Here is a 23,054-nt window from a genome sequence, read left to right as displayed (position 1 = left end):
AGACTGATAACAAATTGGAGAGAGAGAAGAAACTAGTTTTACCATTGTTAGAAATGAACGTGCGTGCATGAGTTGAACTTTTAAAGTTAATCATTTGGGAGCTCATCGTATGTAGGGATATCTTTATGTTGGGTGTTCGTTACCCAGAGATGACCTGAATGTACCAACAGGGGTTGTTTCGATTTTGTGCTTCCTGTATTTTAGAGTAATGAGTAAGAAGGATCTGCAGATGCTGGTTTAAACTGAAGATGGAGTAATGATATGATTTTGGTCTGAAATCGAATCTTAACAGGGGAGGAGGAAGAATGAGTTATTTTTCCTATTTACACACATTCGAAAGAGAAATGTTGACGAGTAAACAATAGAAAAGGTTGCAATGTGTTGATATTAGACTGTCTAATTGTTGCAACATTTTATTATCATTACACCAATCACAGCTAAACCGGAGCGCACTCCAGCAAGGGAGATGAATTGAAAAGTTGATTTCCCGAGTATCAAATACTGTCAATACCATGACTGGAGTCGAATGGGAAGATGACATGTCAGAAGGAACAGACTCGAAGAATGAGTGGCCGCCTACGGCTTCCAGTTCACTTACATTTACGTTCAAACTTTTACATTTGACTAAAAAAGAATAAATCAACACTGGCTTCAGTGCAAAGAAACATCACCTAAAAAGTATGTTTCCGCTCCTTGTTATTTAACTGTGGAGACCTTTTACACTTTACCATCAATCTTCATACTGATCAGGTGAATGAGAGCTTTCAGTGTGGACATGGACACGGACACTGCCAGCAATGCCACAGGGATCCGGTACCACGGTGTTACCAGCAGTCTCAAAGATGATTTTATTCGGTTTCAATTTTCAACACATCTTCTTCAAACGCAACCAGAGAAACGGACGCTTCCTTCTTGGCAAGATAAAACGCAGGATAAAGTGGTTCCGTGAACGATGACTCAAACTTATGTATCAGAACCATGGTGTCTGCAACACCGTAAAATGACAGAATCCTGTTTTGATAGTCCAGGTATACCCCTATCCGGCTGAATCTCTCGACCTTGCCCGGCACTTCCACATCACCGTGCCAACCCAAGAATTCCTTGCCCGTCCACTGTACGCACCAGGAGAAATCATTCCCTGTGATGCAGCTATTGCTTTCAGCCCCTTTCCTGTCTATGCTTTTGTAAGTCATGCCGACGTAAATCCCTTCTCCGTGGATTTCCACTTCCCAGTAGCACCGAAACATGTAGAAGCTCTCGGTGCACAACACTTGCCGCCAGTGCTCAAACCTCTCGGGGTGCTCGGAGTAGGGGTGTAGCCACGGGGAAGTGTTGGAGACTTTACGGTTGCTGCTCACCAAGCGAAGATACCTGTGAGCGGTATTCGGGTCAAATACCAAGGTGGCAGCATCTGGAAATAAAAACAGATTCTCACAAAGAGGAAGGAAAATTATTTGTACCTAAAATTATTGCTACATTGCTAACTCGAGGTTAGACAGCATAAAGTAATAACTTTTCCTCTTCTGGAGAAGAGCATAGCTTTAGCTTAGTCTAGTTTAGAGATACAGCGAGGAAACAGGCCCTTCGGCCCACCAAGTCCGCACCAACCAGCGATCCCCGCCCATTAACACTATCCCACACACTCTCAGGACAATTTATACTTATACCAAGCCAATTAACCAACTAACCTGCACCTCTTTGGAGTGTGGGAGGAAACCGAAGATCTTGGAGAAAACCCATGCGGTCGTGGGGAGAACGTACAAACTCTGTACAGACAGCACCCATAGATGGGATTGAACCCAGGTCTCTATAAGGCAGCAACTCTATCGCTGCACCTCCTTGCCACCCTTTAAGGTGAGAGGGGCAACTGTTAAAGGAGATGCGTGGGGCATCTTTTTTTACACAGGGTGGTGAGTGCCCGGAATGCGCTGCCAGGGTTGGTGGTTGGGTCAGATATGATAATGGCATTTAAGAGGGTTTTGGATAGGCACATGGATATGCAGGGAATGGAGGGAGACACAAAATGCTGGAGTAACTCAGCAGGTCAGGCAGCATCTCTGGAGAATTGGAATAGGTGACGTTTGAGGTCGAGACCCTTTTTCAGACTCAATGGAGAGATATGGATTATGCACAGGTAGATAAGAGATGGTCCTGAAATCAGGTTCAGCACAGACAGTGTGGGTCTGTTCTTGTGCTGTACTGTTCCATACTCTATGTTCTGCACTCTAAGGTAAGAGTATGAAATAGTTTTGTCATCATCGTTAAACAGTCTCTAACAGTAATTAATCCAGAGACTTAAGTTCAGATCCCACCTTGACAGTTTTATGGTATTCATGTTGAGGGATGTGATTGTGGCAGGTAAAGTCAGCATTTGTTGCCCATTCCATTGTTCTTTGGAAAGAGTGGGTGTGCAATCTTCATGAACCACTGCTGTCTTGTTGGGTTGTTCATAAGTTCAAAAGTTATAGGAGTAGAATCAGGCCATTCGGCCCATCGTGCCTACTGTGCCATTCAATCATGGCTGATTTATCTTTCCCTCTCAACCCCATTCTCCTGCCACCTCCACATAACCCCTGGCACCTTTACGAATCAAGGATCTGTCAATCTGCGCCTTAAAAATACCCACTATCTTGGCCTCCACAGCTATCTGCGACAATGAATTCCACAAATTCCTCCTCACCTTCTTACTGAAGGTATGTTATTTTATTCTGAGGCTATGGCCTCTGGTTGTAGACTCTCCCACCAGTGGAAACATCCTCTCCACATCCACTGTATCCAGGCCTTTCACTATTCGAGTTGGGGCCTCCAAAATGTTGTTACCACTGAGGATGGAGACAGGTGATTTGCTTCCAAGGAGATAGTTGAGGCAGGGACTGTCGCAACATTTAAGAAACAATTAGACATGGATAGGACAGGTTTAGCGGGATATGGGCCAAACGCAGGCAGGTGGGACAAGTGTCGATGTGACATTTTGGTCGGTGTGGGCAAGTTGGGCTGAAGGGCCTGTTTCCACGCTGTATCACTCTACGACTCTATTGGAAATGTAAATCTAAGCAGTTCAACCGCAATTGAGCCAAACACATTCTATTAAACAATGGTTGAATTGAAAAGCACAGGAAATCAAAAATAATGTTTTAATGGCGAGGATGACTAACGGATTAATACTTCCGAGGCATTGCATTAAGTTTTAGCCTAACAACAACACACTTCATCCATTTTTTCCAAAGCGGAGTTTCAGTCACAAAAAGGAAGAGCATTAGAAGTACTCGGGTCAAACAATATCTTCTGTGGCAAAAGGTGTTGGTCAATGTTTCAGGTCAAGACCCTGCATTGGGACGAGGAGGGAAATGGAAAGACAACGTTAACAAATCAGTATGAGAGGAGAGGGGTTGGGAGAGAGGGTGATAGGTGGAACCAGATTGGGAGATGATGATAGGTAGAGTGATACAGAGATGGGAGAGGTGAACAAAGGGAGAAGAAACCTCGCTGGACATGCGAATGAGTGTTCGGGGAGAACACAGGTGGTGTGGGTTGCCCGAAATCAGAACATTCAATATCATTAGGTTGTATGCTACACGATGTATTCAAGAGAAAGTTAGATGTAGTTCTTAGGGCTAAGGGAATCAAGGGGTATGGGGAGAAAGCAGGAATGGGGTACTGATTTTGGGTGAGCAGTCATGATCATATTGAATGGCGGTGCTGGATCGAAGGGTCGAATGGCCTACTCCTGCATCTATTTTCTTTGTTTCTATTACACAAGCGTATTGTGAAATATTGTCCTTCCAATTTGCATCTGGTCCCTCAGCAGCAATGGAGAAGGTCAAGGCAGACAGGTTGACATGGGAATGAGAGTTAAAATGATATGCAAACGGGATCATAATAGACTTTGCAGATAGAATGCAGGTGCTGTGCAAAACGAGTGTACACTGGGCCTCACCAATGTTGAGGAGGGCACATCTTGAGCACTGAATGCAGTGGACCAGGTGAGAAGAGGTGCAAGTGAACCTTTGACACACACGGAAGGTTATCTAGGTCTCTGCATGCCGGTGAGGGGACAGATGATACACCTCCTCCGGGTTGCACAGAAAGAGTGCCAGGGAACAGTTGGGCCTGGGTGGGGAGGGATGACTGGACCAGGGAGTCGTGAAGAGAGTGGACATCAAAAAGGGCAGGAAGATGTGGGAATGAATGGGTTCATAGGAGATGTCATTGCCATGTCTATCTCTTGAGATGGAGACAAAGAGATCCAGAGAGAAAAAAGTGTCAGAGATAGTCCAGGTGAATTTAAGGGCAGAATGGAAGCTGGTGGCATAGTTGATGAGTTCCAGCAAGTAGCACCAATATAGTCACCAATGTAGCAGAAAACATGGGGTGGGCGGTGTGTCGGAATAGGCTTGCTATGGAGAGTCCCACCATGCCAACAATCAGACGCGTGCAGCTAAAGCCCTCACAAGCGTCCCTGGTACCTTTTTGAACTGTAAGAAGTGTGTGTGTGTGTGGGGGAGGGGGGGGGGGGGGAGGGGTGATTGAAAGAGAAGCTGTTAAGGATAAGTCTGAAGTCAGTTTGGAGAGGGGTCTCGACCTGAAACGTCACCCATTCCTTCACTTCCGAGATGCTGCCTGACCCGCTGAGGTACTCCAGCATGTTGTGTCTACCTGTCAAGGGTGAGGACAGATTCTACCAGGCATACTTGGTCGGGGTTTTGTTCAAGAAGGAAACAGAGGAAAGGCCTTCCTGATGGATGCTGGAGGTGGATGGAGATTGGATGTTACGTGGAGCAAGAGCAGGCAGAAACAATCAGGCTGCAAGGGCTGTCTCAGGTAAGAGACAGAAGCAGTGTGGTGTTGGGGCACTATGAGGCTGGAGGCTGTGAAGGGGAAATCTTCTAATCCAATGGGACCTGAAACAGTCCAGAAGATGATGTCCTAATATTCATTGGTAGGATCATGTCCAGAGGAATATATGTGGAGGTGTCCTCACCAGCCAGCCTCTGTCCCACACACTCCCTCTCCTATCTGCCTCCATCCGCCCATTGCGCTCTCCCCTTCTCGTTCCACCTACCAGTTTCCATTTCACCCCAGCCATCCCACCGCCCCTCGTACTGCTATGTGCTGGCTGTCTTTCCTCTTCCCTCCCAGTCCTGATGCAGTGTCTCAACACAAAAGGTTGACAGAGACGTTTTGCCTCCACAGATGCAGTTTGCCTATCTGAGTTCTTCTAGCTTTCTATTTTCTTTGTTCTAGATTCCACCATCTACAGTCCCTTTAGTCTTCAATGATTCAGTGATGTCCTCCACCAGTCAGCAAAGTGTTATGAGCAACGTTTATGGCAATAGACACAATTACTTAGTGCAAAGCCAAAGTCATGTTTAAAGATTCTTACATTTCAGGTATTTATTCACAAAATGCTGGAGTACCAGCATCTGCAGTTATTGTCATACTTACATTTCAGAAATTCATTTCTTATCTTTGGTTGTTTTTTGGCAAGGCAACGTTTCGATCCACGTATCACTGCCACAGTTGTTTTGAATCCCAGTTTATCTACAAGTACAAAAGAGAGTTACTACGTGGAACATCTATGTTTACTTAGCATTTTCTAATTATGCAGTATTCAGATGCATAGTTTGTAATGTTGCAGTTATATTAAAATCCTGCTGCCAAAGCATAGCCAATGGGGAGGTCTGGGGGCAAGACATTCACACACAGAACCAGGTGCATTAGGGAATGAAAATTGATCGAGATTGATGCCAATATTCAGATTTTATTGGGCAAAACAGTCATGGATTGCAACTGACAAACATGCACATTATCAGCAATTTGATCCGATGTTTTTCATCCCAATGTTGCACGCAGAAAACCCAATGAATGACCTTTAGATTTAGATAAACATAGGTTGGAAATTCAATTGCACAGCATTTTCTATTCCTGTGCTATGTGATTGATATATGTGAGTATTTTCCAATCGAATCCTGCCAAATGGGAAGTTCAACAATTCACATGTTGGCATCAGACATCCTTTGCTACCCAGGGCAATTTCCACTTCAGTTCTGACATCAAACCCTGTACAAAGCTACAATCTCCACGGATGGCTTCCTTGACCCCTGATGACCTGGCTTGCTCAGTCTCCTGATATCCAGCTGCAACGATGTCCTAATCACAGGCTCAAATGAGGACAGCACAGTGGTTCAGCTACTTGAGCTGCTGCCTCACAGCACCAGATACCCCTGGTTCGATTCTGACATCAAATGCAGTCTGTGTGGAGTTGTGCACGTTCTTCCTGTGACAGCCAGGGTTTCCTCCGTGTGCTCCGGTTTCCTCCCACATCCCATTTGCCCCGAGTGTGTAGGGAGTAGATGTGAAAGAGGGATAACATTGAACTAGTGTGAATGGATGATCGATGGTCAGTGTGGACTCGGTGGGCCAAAGGGCCTGTTTCCGTGCTGTATCTCTAAGCTAATCTAAACTAAACTAAACCAAAGTCAAATAACTGAAAGAGAACCAGGTGGGTTATTGTGATTAAGTACCCATTAATGTGCAGCTAAGGTCTTGGGCTTTATCACTGCCTTAAATTCATTCAAGTACAGCCTTCAGGTTCCATTGGAAATATAAAATAGCGTCGATAATGATTTTAGAGAACAATATTTTATTTTAAATGTTTTATTAGCATGAAAATCCTGTATGAACAGTGAAAAAATTGTGATTTTTAAAAAAAAGATGGAAATTGAGTATATCTTGTGGCAATGTTATTTTTCTACATGCCACATTGCTTATTTGAATGGCTGCCTGCCTGTAAAGGAGATATTACAGGCACGCAGAAACCCAATGATAATAATTGATAATAATTACAACCTATTGTTGGATATCTGCAGCTCTGGTTTGTGTACAACTGGCAGCAATGGTACATTCCTTTCCATTTCATTTCCTCAAGAATATTAAGAATTCCTCCACCCCTTTTACCTGACTTTATTTTCTCTCTTTGTGCTAGATTGTGACACTTGGGATGAGCTTGCATCTGAAAGGATAAATTGCAGTCCAGAAAACCGGTCTCTGCATGAAGCTGCGAAGAACTTGGATAAATATACGGAAAATGAATATCACCTCACAAAACTCATCTTCCAGTCTCGTGCACTGTATTCGATGTGCTGAAGAAATCAAAGAGAGGATGAGTGACCACTATGTGGAGTTCCTGCGCCCTGTCACAGTGGAAACAGTTGAGGCCAGTTCATTGGCTATATTTAAGAGGGAGTTAGATGTGGCCCTTGTGGCTAAAGGGATCAGGGGGTATGGAGAGAAGGCAGGTACGGGATACCGAATTGGATGATCAGCCATGATCATATTGAATGGTGGTGCAGGCTCGAAGTGCCGAATGGCCTACTCCTGCACCTATTTTCTATGTTTCTATGTTTCTAAACACTGAGTCTTCAGTTTCCTGCCATTTTAATTCTCCACTCCCACTCTGCCCGACCTGTCAGTGCTCTTCTGCACTGTTATAATGAACGCCAGTGTAAGCATGAGGAACAGCACCTCACCTTCTGTCTGGGTACATACAATACCATACAATACAATACAATATATCTTTATTGTCATTGTACAGGGGTACAACGAGATTGGGAATGCGCCTCCCATACGATGCAATAAATTAATTAGCTAGTCAGTATTAATTTAAACAACCCAATGAAACAAATTAGAACAGTTTTAAAACAGAATAAAGTGCAAGTAGATCTGTGCCAGTTCACTGTGCGATGTGACCATCCGGCTCAGCAGGACCAGTTCATAGCAGCTATGGCCCTGGGGATGAAGCTGTTCCTGAGTCTGGAGGTGCGGGCGTAGAAGGCCTTGTATCGTCTGCCCGGTGGTAGAAGTTCGAACAGACTGTTGCAGGGGTGTGAAGAGTCTTTGTGGATGCTGGTGACTTTTCTGAGGCATCGTGTGTTGTAGATGCCCTCTAAGGCTGGTAGCTGTGTTCCGATGGTCCTCTGAGCTTCCGATGGTCATCACAGCCATTGGAACTCATCGCTGAGTTCACCCATTTCTCGTGACTCTGTTTCTGGCTGTTTCTGTTACTGCTCTATTTTTTTCTTTTTAGCAGCACAGCGCTGATCTACGAAGCATTCCGAGAAATCCGTATTTCACTTCCTTTGAAGTACCTTTGCTTGTGTTCTCTCTTCGTAACATCTCTTAATAACTATCGACTAGATCAATTCATCAACAACTTATGCTCATGCCATCGCCAATCACAATTTATTAGAAAAGTTCCCTCTGCCCTATCCATCGCTCACCCCACTCTGTAACTTAAACCCAGCCTGCCACCTCTCTTCCCCAGTTCTTACAAAGGGTCTCAAGCGTGAAATGTTAACCCTGTTTCTCTTCCCGAGATGCTGCCTGACCTGCAGAGAGCTTCTATCATTTTTGAAAAAAACATTTTTTGGAAAGCCAGTCGATCTCAGGGGGTGCCGCACGATGGCTGCCTCGCCAACGGTCAAATTGATTGATGGAGCCAGCGCTGCCGTCGCAGCTGCGGCTTGCCTGCAGTCCGTCTGTCTTTTGTGTTTTTTGTTGTTTTTGTCTGAATTGTAGTTTAATATGATGTAGTGTTGTATGTTATGTTTTGGGGGGGGGGAGGGAACGGGAACTGTAACATTCTCTCTCCAGAACGGAGACGTGACCTTTGTTCTGTGTCGTGTCTCCGTTCCCGTTGCGGCCTACCACCGGCCATTCACCTGGGAACACCTGGGGCTCTGGTTCGCAGAGCCCGCGGCGCGGGCTCACCACCTGCGGCGCTGGCTGCCTGCGGATGTTGCGGGCGCGGCTGCGACTCGTCTCCGGAGGCTCCGGCGCGGGCCGCGTGGACGTCGGAAGCCCGCAGACCCCTGGATTGGGGCTGACATCGGGAGCTCCGGCAACGGCAGAGGCAGCGTGTTCGCCCGCCCCAAATCGCGGGGCTTGGGTCGGCCCGCCGCGGACCTTTCACCGTCCGGCGCGGCCTGAAATAGGCCTTTCACCGCCCAGCGGCGGCTTCAATATCGGGAGCCCCGACCGCCCCGACGTGGCAAATCCAACAGCCTGACCGCGGGACAAGACGGCAGGGAAGAGAAAAAGACATTTTGGCCTTCCATCAGAGTGAGGAGGGACTGGAGGAGACTCACTGTGATGGATGTTTCTTTTTGTTTGGTGTTAGTTGTGATTGTATGTGTTATTGCATTTTTATTGATTAATCTTATTGGTCTTATTGTTCAACTGCGGGTAATGTTTCATTTTACTACACATTTATGTGTATGTAACAAATAAACGACTATTGACTATTGACTGTCTTCGTCTTTTCCTTCTTTTGTGTTTTTAGTTTGTTGGAAAATGTATGTTTCAGTTTATTTTTAGTTTTGTATTTGTGGGGTGGGGGAAACTTTTCTTGTTCCTTTCCTCGATGGAGATGCGATTTTTTCCTGTGTCGTATCTCCGGCCACACTGTGGCCTAACATCGTGGAGTTGGCGGCCTCTTCTTTGGGACTTCTAGAGCTCCAACACCGCGGAGCCTGCGAACTTTTAACATCTTGGAGCGGCCGAGCCCTTTGCCAGGGTTGGCCTTTGGTGCTCCAACTTGCGGGTGCTGCGGACTTTAACATCGTGATGCACGCAGTCTCTGGTGAGAAACCGATTTTGGGGACTCCAAGCCGCAGGAGTTTCGACCATCCCGATGCGGGAGCTTAGCTTACCCTGACGTGGGAGCTCAATCGCCGGCTGTGGATGGTTCTACTCCCCCGACCACAGGAGGAAAGAAGACTTTATTGCCTTCCATCACAGTGAGTAACGTGGAGGAGCCTCTGAGGTGGATGTTTATGTCAATTTTTATGTAGTTGTGTGTCTTGTTGCTTTTTTGTTATGACTGTATGGCAAACCAAATTGCTCGCATGTTGCGAAACATACTTGGCTAATAAATTGCGATTATGATTATGAACTTGAGAGGACCATTTTGGATGGGAAATTGGGAGTGTCCTCATGATGGACACGTCATTTAGTTTAGAGATACAGCGCGGAAACAGGCCCTTCGGCCCACCGAGTCCGAACCGACCAGCGATCCCCGTACATCAACACTATCCTACACACACTGGGGACAATTTACATATACGACAAGCCAATTAACCTACAAACCTGTACGTCTTTGGAGTGTGGGAGGAAACCGAGGATCTCGGAGAAAACTCACGCGCTCACGGGGAGAACGTTACAAACTCCGTACAGACAACGCCCGTAGTCGGGATCACACCCGGGTCTCCGGCACTGCCAGTGCTGTAAGGCAGCGACTCTACCGCTGCGCCACCATGCACACATGCAATGAAGAGACAATCAGGGTGCAGGCATTGGCAGTGGGCTGGATCGTCAAAGGTTTGCTGCAGCCACAACTGTAAGATAATAGAACGCAGAACAGGACAGCACAGTATCAGGCCCTTCAGCCCACAATGTCTGTGCCGTACATGGTGCCGTTAAAGTAATCTCCTCTGCCTGCAGATGATCTATATACTTCCATTCCCTGTATATCCATGTGCCTATCTAAAAACCTCTTAAATCCCATTGTCATGTGTGCCACCAACAACACCTATGGCAGCACCAAAGATACTAGAGGAACAGGATGGACCACTCCGATGAAATCGCCTATACTGGTGTAGTACGCAAAGGAGCGGAACGTCCGCCATTTTAGGAAGCGAAACCCACCGTTCGCTCTGCCTCTCGCAGTGTAATCAGTGTTTTGGAGGAACAGTATGTGAGATGATGCCATTAAAATGCAGAATATATCTCGTCTATCAATTCACAGATTTTTGTTATTTTTCTTTTTAAATGTTTCTGCGTTTCTGCCTACTAAAATGGCGACATGACGTACTACGGTTATTAGGGTCGAGTGGTGTATCTTGCTCCTCTATTATCTTTGGGCCGCACACTCCAGGCACCCATCACTGTGTGTAAATAATCTGGCCTGCAGATCTCTATTAAACTTTGCCCCCCCCCCCCCCCCCCCTCCTCACCTTAAAGCCACGCTGTCTAATTCTTGACATTTCTGCCCTGGGAAAAGGGTTCTGAATGTTTACCCCGTCTCTCAAAACTTTATATACTTCTATCGAGGTTTCCCCTCGATTTCCGACCTTCCAGAGGAAACAATCCAAGTTTGTGCGACACAATCCAGTTTTGTCCAAGATGCAAGAAAATGTCTAACCATGTCCAACAATTTCCAGCCTATTAACAATAAAAGTAATCATCTACCAATTTATTACACAATACCATCCGGCTCTCCTGGGAAAGGGGAATAGTTAATACACCAAGTAACACTGGACAAGCATAATACTACGTGTAGCCGACAACAAATGAAATAATGACTGACCTTCTCGAGCAAATGCCTTTAGTTTCTCTGTGTAGGAAGTCTGCAGCAACTCAAGGATGTCCTCTGTTGATTCTGAAACAGCAGCGCTAATTCCAGTAAGTTTGTCTATCAGCCCGATGTACACACTAGGCAGCTTATCATCCGACAGGCTTTTCTTCCATTCACAAAATTCCTAAAATAAATTACATTCATAATACCTAATACAATGACGACTCTTCAATATGCTAAATGTATGGAATATGCATAGAATCTTGTCCTGAAATTCAGCTAGTTTAATTTGGAATCATGGACTGGATAACACAAATAATTATTTTGTGTTTTTTATTCTGTATTTCCATGGATTCCATTAATTGGGAATTAAGGTGGTGTATCCCTATATCACTGTGTTACAATAATCAGAATTTTGTTTAGTTTAGAGTCACAGTATGGAAACAGGCCTTTTTATTCCCACCGACTCAGCACTTAACAACGGTCCCTGCACACCAACAGTATCCCACATGCACTAGGGACAATTTCAGACTTATACCAAGCCAATTCACCTACAAAGTTTGGAGTGTGGGAGAAAACCGAATATCTCCGAGAAAACCCAAACGGTCACGGGGAGAAGGTACAAACTTCATTCAGACAACACCTGTAGTCAGGATTGAACCCTGGTCACCAGCGCTGCAAGCGTTGTAAGGCAGCAACTCCACCGCTGCGCCACCGTGCCGCCCCTTTCAAGAACAAGTGTTCAAGAACTATGTGACCACAATCCTTATTGACGTACAAAAACCATTCTTGAACGATTTAAAGGGAGCTATCGGAGATGCTGCTGCCAAAATGCGTCAAAGATCATCAAATACCTACGCCACCCTGGCCACGCTCTCATTTCCACCATCAGGAAAAAGGGGAAAAAGTTACAGGAGTCTAAAAATCATGGCCACCAGATTCAAGAATATCTTCTTCCCAACAACTAACAGGCTCTACACCTATAACCTCAACTATGACGTTTGCACTGTCCTTGGCTGCAATAAAGACGTTGGCTTTTTTTTTGCACTACTATTGAGGTTATTATTGATTGGGGGTTATAAGTTGCTTTAAATTGTTTATTATACATTATCTATGTGTATTGTGTCCATAGTTCTGTTATACTGCTGCAAGTAAGAAGTTCATTGTTGGTACATATGGCAATTAAACACTCTTGACTGTTGACTCTTCCTATTAATTTAGTTTAGTTTAGTTTAGAGTTACAGTGCGGAAACAGACCCATCAGCCCACCAAGTCCGCACCGACCAGCGATCACTGCACATTAACACTATCCTACACACACTAGGAACAATTTAAACTTATACCAAGCCAATTAACCTACAAGCCTGTACGTCTTTGGAGTGTGGAAGGAAACCGAAGATCTCGGAGAAAACCCATGCAGGTCACGGTGAGAATGTACAAACTCCGTACAGACAGTACCTGTAGTCAGGAGTGACCCTGGGTCTACTGGCGCTGTAAGGCAGTAGCTCTACCACTGTGCCACCATGACCTATTCTCCACTGTCAACAGTAATTTCATTCTGGTGTCAGCTTTAGAAGATTTGTGGCATTCGACAAATGCGATATCATCAAACACCTGCCCATCAAACATAACTCCAGGACTAAAAGAATTGGTTGCTGATCGTGGAATAGAGTGGTCTAAGGGTCTCCAGAGATGTTGCCTGTCCCGCTGAGTTACTGCAGCTTTTTGTATCTAACCACATAACAAGTGCTCAGGTCTGGTCCCAATTGTGAGCCCAGGCCGTCCACAATCCTGGTTTCCCTCACCTGTAAAAACTGCACTGTGTTCCTCTGCTTGGCCAGTGCTTCCACCTGCAGCTTGGTCTTTTGCAGCTCCGTGCACTTGTGCTCCAGGTGAATGCGGATCCCGTCAGCCTGTTTCAGTGAAGCATGCTGTTCGTTCTCCAAAAATTTGAGCACCTCTTTCTGTGCACTTTGGACAGCTTCCATGAGCTCACTGAACTGCTTTTCAATGTTGGGTTTCACCTCAGACACTGAATTCTAGAACAGAAAGTGCACTTAAACAAACAAACAGATCCAATTGTTAAAAATCAAGTGTCGTTAACTTGTCTCAAAGAACATGCCTATTCTGCATCTGAACGTGTGATTTGAAAGCTGGGTGCCTATTGTGAATGAACAAACGGGTTAAGATTACCCAAAATGGGTTTTGTCCCTGATACACTATCCAACGTAATAATGAAATACGCCCTCCCAACATTATAAATCCAAAGCAACATCTAAAAATGCTGGAAACCTTCACCAGAGAATCCGAAACATTAATTTATTTGTCCTCTGTGCAGATACTAATGGACTTGGTAATTGCCTTTATGTCATAGTTAGCAGCCACTTGTTCTAATGATATTGATGCAGTAATTGCTGATTGCAGCTCAGTGTATCGTGGGAGAGCCCATGTTGGTTATTATCATAATGTGAAACGGCACTAGCTTCATTACATTGTCATAAGCAACCAACAGTTAGCTGTCCATGAGTATCATGGTTGAGAGAGGACATAGGCTCATTACCTTGACAGGATGATAACAGCGTTATGAGTGGCTACAATGTTCCTAGATTCGGGAAAGGAGTGCTTGTGACGGTAGGTGGCAGAGAAACAAACTGGGTTCCTATTCCTAATTGCTGTTTAAAGCTCTCTTCCAGGATGTGTACATTTAGATTTAGATTTTTAGATTTAGATTTCGAGATACAGTGCGGAAACAGGCCCTTCGGCCCGCCGAGTCCGTGCCGCCCAGCGATCCCCACACATTAACACTATCCTACACACACTAAGGACAATTTTTACATTTTACCCAGTCAATTAACCTACATACCTGTACATCCTTGGAGTGTGGGAGGAAACCGAAGATCTCGGAGAAAACCCACGCAGGTCACGGGGAGAACGTACAAACTCCGTACAGACGGCGCCCATAGTCAGGATCGAACCTGAGTCTCAGGCGCTGCATTCGCTGTAAGGCGCCAACGTGCTGCCCAATGTGCTACATGGATGAATGTTTAGCATTGATGGTATTGGGCTTGGATTCAACACCATCCAATGTTCTTACATGATCATCATGGAAACCTCATTTACAGATAACAGTGAACTTACACAAGTGCCACAATGGTCCAATATGTGACTGCACCTTCAGGGAAAGTACAGAAGGGATGATGTAGATAATGATTCCCATATCTAGTAATATGTATAAGTTATTCCCATTATTTAATATTGGGTCTGTTTGTTCTCCTAGTGTTTGATAGTTGTGGCATAAGGCTTAACAAAGACAATCAACATCCCACGACAAATGTAAGTCTCCCATTAGGAGCACTTGATACAAGACTAAGTTTTTGATGGGGTATCTCATATGCAAATGCCATGGGTCGCGAGGTAAAACAAGGATTTTTAACTTACTAAGATGGAGGAGGAGTTATTCTGGAGTTTCTCAATAGCATTGTTCGCAACGTTAATTTTCTTGTCGATTTTTAGTTTTGCTTCCCGAAGTTCATTCTGGAATAACAATAATTAAAAATGGTAACATGAGACAAAAGGAGGCAGAAGACAAAAAGACATCGTAATGGGAACCTAAAGCATCTATTTTTTTTACTGATTAAATTTCACTGATTGTATGCCTTGTTCACAAGTTCACAAGTTATAGGAGTAGAATTAGGCCATTCGGCCCATCGAGTCGACGCCGCCATTTAATCATGGTTGATCTCTGCCTCTCAATCCCATTTTCCTGCCTTCTCCCCAAAACCCTTGACACCCGTGCCGATCAAGAACTTGTCTATCTCTGCCTTAAAAATATCGACTGCCTTGGCCTCCACAGCCCTCTGGAGGGCAATGAGTTCCACAGATTAACTACCCTTTGACTAAAACAGTTCCTCCTCACCTCCTTTCTGAAAGAGCGCCCTTTAATTCTGAGTCTATGACCTCTGGTCCTAGACTCTCCCACCAGTGGAAACATCCTTTCAACATCCACTCTGTCTATGCCTTTCATTATTCTGTAAGTTTCAATGATGTCCCCCCTCAACCTTCTAAACTCCAGTGAGTAGAGCCCAGTGCTGTCAAACGCTCATCATATGCTAACCCACTCATTCCTGGGATCATTCTTGTAAACCTCCTCTGGACCCTCTCCAGAGCCAGCACATCCTTCCTCAGATATGGAGCTCACATTTGCTCACAGAACTGCAAACGTGGCCTGACCAGCGCCTTATAGAGCCTCAGCATTACATCTCTGTTTTTGTATTCCAGTCCTCTTGATATAAATGCTAGCATTTAAATGCTATAAATTTGCCTTCCTTAATGACTTGCAAATTAACTTTTTGGGAGTGCTGCACCAGCACTCTCAAGTCCCTTTGCACCTCCAATTTCAGGATTCTCTCTCCATTTAGAAAATAATCTATGCCTTTATTCTTATTACCAAAATGCATGACTCCTCACTTTGCTCCGTGGAATTTCATCTGCCACTCTGGCCACTCTCCTAACATGTCCAAGTCCTTCTGCAGAGTCCTTGCTTCATCTACACTGCCTGCCCCTCCACCTATTTTTGCCCCTTCCACTCAACTAACAATGAACCATTCCTCATTTTCCTTTGATTTGTGTTTTCACACTTTACCCTTCCATATCTCTATGTCTCCCTCTCCCCTGACTCTCAGTCTGAAGAAAGGTTTCAACCCAAAACGTCACCCATTCCTTCTCTCCAGAGATACTGAGTTACTCCAGTATTTTGCATCTATCTATTTTTGTTAGATTGGTTTAGTTTATTATGTCACATGTGCCAAGGTACAGTGAAAAGCTTTTTATGATGTGTTTATGTTTTATTCTTAATTGTTAACTGTATGTTTGTGTTGTCATTTGTGAACGGAGCACCAAGGCACATTCCTTGTATGTGCACATACTTGGCCAATAAACGTATTCATTCATTCATTATTATATGTGATCCAGTCAACGAAAAGACTATTACAATAAAGACGTCTACGGTGTACAGATACAGGAATAAACTGTATAACATTTTGTGCAAGATAAACTCCAATAAAGTCTGTTAAAAATAGTTCAAAGCTTTTCAATGAGGTAGATGGGACCACACTCTAGCTAGTGAGAGGATGGTTCAGTTGCCTGATAACAGCTGGGAAGAAACTGTCCCTGCATCTAGAGGTGTGCGTTTTCAAATGGGAAAAGGGGAGAAGGGGGAGAGACCACAGTTGTAGGGGCTAACAGAGAATTGACGGGATAGTGTTTTGCAGAGGGACTTGCAGAGAATTTATGGGGTTAGTCTATTTAGAATTGGTGGGATTAGTTTATTTTTAAAAAGCCGTTAACTGCTTGAGAACGGGTCTGGTGAACAGTGACAAAGAACATCATGTAAACGCAAAGTTACAACTGGTAAGAACCTAGACATTATTGTGAACAATAATCCCTTCAGTGGTACGAAGGTGCTAGATACTTGTATGTCCTGGCCACCCTATAAGGAAGCCTGTTTTTCAGCAGTGTGTTCTGTGCGAAATTTGTTCGTTGAATATCCAGTGTCTTTTGTCTGCTTATGTTCAGTCGTTATTCTTCTCGTTCTAATTCCATAGTTTTTTGTTTTGTTAGTTGGGGCTGCACAGGGCGCAGCGGTAGAGTTGCTGCTTTACAGCGCCAGAGGCCCAGGTTCGATTCTCACTATGGGTGCTGTCTGTACAGATTTTGTACGTTCTCCCCATGCTCTGGGTGGGTTTTCTCCAGGTGCTCCGGTTACCTCCCACACTCCAAAGACGTACAGGTTTGTAGGTTAATTGGCTTCAGTAAAATTGTAAATTGTCCCTGGTATGTGTAGGATGGTGTTAGTGTGCGGGTATCGCTGGTTGGAGCGGACTCGATGGGCTGAAGGGCCTGTTTCCGTGCTGTATCTCTGAACTAAACTAAACTAGTTCTGATAGGTTCAGTTTTAGTTAAGGTCTGCAGATATTTTAATGCTTTGCTCTGATGCCGTATAATCGTTGTGCCTAAATAAAAAGTTCTAAACGCTAACACTGGATTCGGCAAATCATTGAGAATACAGTGATCCTACACTGATCCTTGTTTATGCTGATGGCCTTGCCGAGGCAGTGTGAGGTGCAGCTGGAATCTATGGCAGGGAGGTTGGTTTGTGTGATGGTCTGTGTTACATCCACAACTTTCCAATCATATCAAATTTTTGACCAATATGTGCTTGAATTGATAAATTCTACAGGTCACCCATCTGTGTTCTTTAGACATGGCCTATTGAGCTGTGGAATATCAGGTACAATGTGGAAAGATAAAGCTCTCAATATATTTAGCTCTAAGAAGCGGATTTTGCCTAAATACAATATTTTATGAATGAACACAATAAATGTTGTTAACAATACAAGGAAATCATGGTCAACTCCTCTACTCTCTTTACACAAATGACTGTGTGATTAAGCATAACTTTAGTGCCAGCTATATATTTGCCAATTACACCACTGAACAACCCCGGTGGTGATGAGTCAGCATGCAGGTGAGAAACAGAATACCTGGTTAAGAGGTGCCACAACAATAATCTCTCGCTCAACGTCAACATAACCAATGAACTAATCATTGACTTCAGAAAGGGGAAGCCAGGAGACCAGGAGACCAGTTTACATCAGAGGGGCAGCGGTGGAGAGATTTTTCAGCTTCAAGTTCCAGGGCATTAACATCTCAGGTGGCATGTCCTAGGCCCGACACATAGATGTAATCTTGAAGGTGCCACACCAGTGCCTCTACTTTCCTAGAAGTCCAACGAGATTAGGTGTGTATCCGAATACTCTCACCAATGTTTACAGATGTACTGTGGAAATGATTATTCACAAAATGCTGGAGTAACTCAGCAGGTCAGGCAGCATCTCGGGAGAGAAGGAATGGGTGACGTTTCGGGTCGAGACCCTTCTTCAGACAGATGTCAGGGGGGCGGGACAAAGGAAAGATATAGGTGGAGACAGGAAGATAGAGGGAGATGTGGGAAGGAGGAGGGGACGGGAGGAACAGAGGAACTATCTAAACTATCACAGTCTTACTGTGGAAATGATCCTGGTTGCATGGTAGCCTGGTTCCACTGCACAGGAATGCAAGAGGATGCAGAGAGAGTCGTGGACTCTGCCAGGTCCATCACAGGCACAGCTCTCCTCCCAAAGAAAAATATTTGCATGAGGCGCTGTAGGATAGTGCTAGTGTACAGGGCGATCGCTGGCTGGCAAGGACACAGTGGGCCGAAGGGCCTGTTTTCAGGCTTTATCTCTAAAGTCTAAAGTCAAAAGATGGCCTGGAGCTCTGGACTTATAGGAAAAGGTGGAGTGGAAGAGAAATAGGTAAGATTACAGGCTGGGCATCTGAACCAGGAAGGCATGAAGTGTGCAGGTGGGAAATAGTGTGGTTTGGAGACACAGCCACTGACCTAACCACAATGCTGGCACATTGAGACTAAGCAAAGCATTTCTGGCGCTTGGTCTCGCCAATATATAGGAGCCCACACCTGGAACAGCGGATACAGTAGATGAGGTTGGAGGAGGTGCAAGTGAACCCCTGCCTCACCTGAAAGGACCTTTCAGGGTCCTCGGATAGAGTCGAGGGAGGAGGTATAGGGACAGGTGTTGCATCTCATGTGGTTGCAAGAGAAGGTACCTGGGGAGGGGGTGTGTTAACCAGGGAGTTGGGAGGGAACGGTCTCTGTGGAAAGCGGAAAGGGGTGGAGATGGGAAGATGTGACTGGTGGTTGGATCTTGTTGGAGGTGGACAAAATGTCAGAGGATTATGTGCTGTGTGCGACAGCTGAAGGGGTGAAAGGTGAGGACTAGGGGGACTCTGCCCTTGTTGCGATTGGGGGGAGGGGGAGCAATAGCTGTGCTGTGGGGTACCGAGGAGGCATGTGTAAGGGCTTCATCTATGAAAGAAGAGGGGAACCCCTGTTCCCGAAAGAATGAGGACACCTCAGATGTTCTGGTATGGAACACCTCACCTTGGGAGCAGATCTGGTGGAGAAGGGGGAATTGGGAGTCGGGGATAGAGTCTTTGCAGGAGGCAGGGTGGTAAGAAGTGTAGTCTAGATAGTTGTGGGAGTCAATAGATTTATAATAGATGTCAGTCGATCGTCTATCTCCTGCGATGGAGTTGGCGAGATCAAGAAAGGGGAGGGAGGTGTTGGAGATAGTCCAAGTGAATTTGAGTGCTGGATGGAAATTGGTGGTGAGGTTAATGCAGCTTTGAGATGCCTGCTGAAGGTAGTCCAGGTCTGAAAAGCATTTGCAGTGCAGGCATCGCTGCTACTTGGTAGCCCATGAACTAAGTGCTCAATGAGAAAACCATCCAAACACTGCCCAATAATGCAGCTGAAAGACTAGTATCTTAGGACAGTATCTAGGACAATAATTGAAGTTGGGATCAAGAATCTGGCCAATTCAATTAATTTATACTTTATTGTCACCGGTAGCTTGTACAGTGACATACTGAGTAAAATACAAAGAGCTGGAGTAACTCAGCAGGTCAGGCAACATCTAGTGAGGGATTGGACAGGCGATATTTCAAGTCAGGACCTTCTTCAGTCTTTCTAGTGCCTGAAGAATGGTCCCATCTCAAAACGTCACCTATCTGTCTCCTTAACAGATGCTGCCAGACCTGCTGAGTTACTCCAGCACTTTGTGTTTGCTCCAGATTCCAGCATCTGCATTTCCTTGTGTCTCCAGGTTCAAATACTATCCTCTTATCTCACTCGGCCACTAAACCAGCTCAGTTTAATCCTCAATAAACGCAGCATCTGCCCCTCTTCAAACTCTACTTCATGCTCAAATCCGGAACTCTGGTAGAGGTATGAGTGAGGTTTAGTTTAGTTTATCGTCATGTGTACCGAGGTACAGTGAAAGGCTTTTGTTGGGTGCCAACCAGTCAGAGGAAAGACTATACATGATTACTATCGAGTCATTCACAGAGTGCAGATCCACGATCGATGTAAGAAGAAACAAAAAAAGAACATTCAAAAAGCTGCAGATGCTTAAGGTCTGAAACAAAAACAGAAAGCGTTGGGAGTACTCGGCATGTCAGGCAGCTGCTGTCTAAAGAGACTTTTCCAGGACTGTTTGTCAGAAGCAGCCCAACAAAACCTTCCCACCGAGCCAGGCCAGACATCCCCCATGCCCCAGAAAAGGAAGCAATAACTTGCTTTAATGAGCTGTCTTTCATAACAGTAAGATTTCCCTAAGTGTGTCAGAAGGAACTGCAGATGCTGGTTTAAACCAAAGGCAGACACAAAGAGCTGGAGTAACTCAGCGGGACAGACAGCATCTCTGGAGAAAAGGAACAGTTGACATTTCGGGTCGAGACCCTTCTTCAGATCGGGTCTGAAGCCAGTCTGAAGAAGACCCAGTCTGGAGAAGGGTCTCGACCCAAACGTCACCTATTCCTTTTCTCGAAAGATTTCCCGAAGTGTTTTATGACCTAGTTGTATAAGAAAATAACTGCAGATGCTGGTACAAATCGAAGGTATTTATTCACAAAATGCTGGAGTAACTCAGCAGGTCAGGCAGCATCTCAGGAGAGAAGGAATGGGTGACGTTTCGGGTGGACCCGAAACGACACCCATTCCTTCTCTCCTGAGATGCTGCCTGACCTGCTGAGTTACTCCAGCATTTTGTGAATATGACTTAGTTGTAATCATTATTTAGTACAAAATAAACACCCATAAAGAGTCATCAGAAAATGATGAACTGCGGTTAGGAGATCTGTGGTCAATGTTGGCGAGAGTGACAGAAATATTGCCCCTGCACTCCTTCAAGGCAGTGCATGGGATCTTTGACCCAGCTTACTAAAAAGAAAATGGGGAAGTAAATGTTTTGGACATAAACCCCCTCCTGAAATTGACGGATTCATATCTCCTCGCTAAAATGTAAAGTATTCAGTGCAGACCTGTCAGATGCACATTCCTTCTGTTCCAAATCATGTCCAAACAAATACCATTGAGGCGGAAGTCTTTAACAAAGAATAAGAAATGAAACCCAGCTGCAGTTCTGAATTACCGTTCCAGAAATCATTTGTAAAGGGAACAGCGCATTTCACTGAATGGATATTTTGTGTCATGATTTTGATTCAATTTGGATGCAGATTTCAAGTTAAGCATCTCTCTTACTACTTTTTTTGATCCACATCTACAACAGGAACAGTAATAAAGTACATATTAATTTGCACAAAGGGTGTGTAAAAAGATTAATTGATCATGAGTTAGATTCTTAAGGAGGAAGTATATTAACTTATTTCACTGGGTTTCCAGTTTTCGGATGCCAGGAATGGATTAGTTTGCTTGTCCTCCCTGTCACCCTCTCTATGTTACCACGCTCTCACTGACCTCTTTATCAGCCCTTGCCCTTGCGACGGGCATTGTCTCGTGATAAACGTGGTTCTCCACAACACACTCCTTACAGATACAGCTCTGATCATTCGTACAGAAGAACTCCAGGTACTCGTCATGCAGACTGCATTTTCCCTGTTCGATGTCTTTCATTGGGTTGATCAGCTTGTGATTCTTAAAGGCGGTGTTTTCAAGGTGAGGTCTCAAGTGATCTTCACAGTATGAAACCATGCAGGTCAAACAAGACTTTGTAGCCTTTAACTTCTTGTCAATGCAGGAATCACAGACCACTTCATCAGGATCAGGGACAACAGTGTCGCCGTGATCGTCTTCACTTGAGCTCCTGCTCTCCAACTCAGTGTTAGCTTTCTCCTCAGTCTCCTCCTGCGGTTTGCAAGTTAAATCGTGCTCACGCTCCTCACTTGGTTGCAACTCGGCCTCCTTCTCCTCACACCCAGGCTGACAGCTTTGTTCCGCCTCAGTCTCTTGCTCAGCTTGCCGTTCGGGCTCTTGTGATCCAGCAACGTCCCTCTTCCATTTCTCCACCATGCCAGTCAGAGCCGTGTTTGTCTGCAGCGGCAAGCCCGGGTCGAAGGTCTCCCTGCACTGTGGGCAGCTGTGGATGTGAATCATTTCCCAGAAGTGCTCGAGGCAGCTTTTACAAAAGTTGTGTCCACAAGATGTAGTTACAGGAGATCTGAACAATTCTAAACAGATAGAGCAAGTGAGCTGCTCTTCGAGTATGGAGGAGGCAGGAGCAGCCATCGAAACTAAACAGGAGATTAAGGCAACGGCAGCTGTGAGCTTAACCTGAATCACGCTCTCAAAGTGAACCACGCCTGAAATATGCAAGAAACAGAATGCCTGGATGTGGTTAACTCTTTCCATTCTTAGTTTAGTTTAGTTGAGAGATGCACTGCGAAAACAGGCCCTTCAACCCACTGAGACCATGCTGACCTGACTAGCCATCCCCACACACTAACACTATCCTACACACTTGGGACAATTTACAATTTTTTTACCAAAGCCAATTAACCTACAAACCTGTTCATCATCGGAGTGTGGGAGGAAACCGGAGTACCCAGAGAAACCCACGCAGTCACAGGAAGAACGTACAAACTCCGTACAGACAGCACTGGTGCTCAGGATCGAACCCGGGTCTCTGGCGCTGTAAGGCAGCACCTCTACCGCTGCGCCACCGTGCTGCCCTATGTTGACTCTGTTTTAAATGGTGAGAATAGCTCGACCAGAATCTGTGCAATAACAGGGGTGGTGTAAGAATAATAGGAACATACAAAATGAACATTAAACTGTGGCGCC

At 45.1% G+C, this 23,054-nt stretch overlaps 1 protein-coding gene across 1 annotated transcript; it reads right to left on the bottom strand.

Annotated features, from left to right (window-relative positions):
* Window positions 1-833: 833 nt before the first annotated feature.
* Window positions 834-22,622, bottom strand: LOC144594460 (tripartite motif-containing protein 16-like). The gene is made up of 6 exons (XM_078400954.1): window positions 21,732-22,622; window positions 14,792-14,887; window positions 13,159-13,392; window positions 11,366-11,537; window positions 5,446-5,541; window positions 834-1,411 (listed from the first exon to the last, which is right to left on the bottom strand). The coding sequence occupies exons 1-6, from the start codon at window positions 22,620-22,622 to the stop codon at window positions 849-851; spliced, it is 2,052 nt and encodes a 683-aa protein (XP_078257080.1). The 3' UTR covers window positions 834-848.
* Between the last annotated feature and the right edge of the window lie 432 nt (window positions 22,623-23,054).

The sequence above is a fragment of the Rhinoraja longicauda genome, chromosome 6, assembly GCF_053455715.1.
Source record: "Rhinoraja longicauda isolate Sanriku21f chromosome 6, sRhiLon1.1, whole genome shotgun sequence".
NCBI lineage: Eukaryota > Metazoa > Chordata > Chondrichthyes > Rajiformes > Arhynchobatidae > Rhinoraja > Rhinoraja longicauda.
This window is presented reverse-complemented; position numbering and strand designations above follow the sequence as displayed.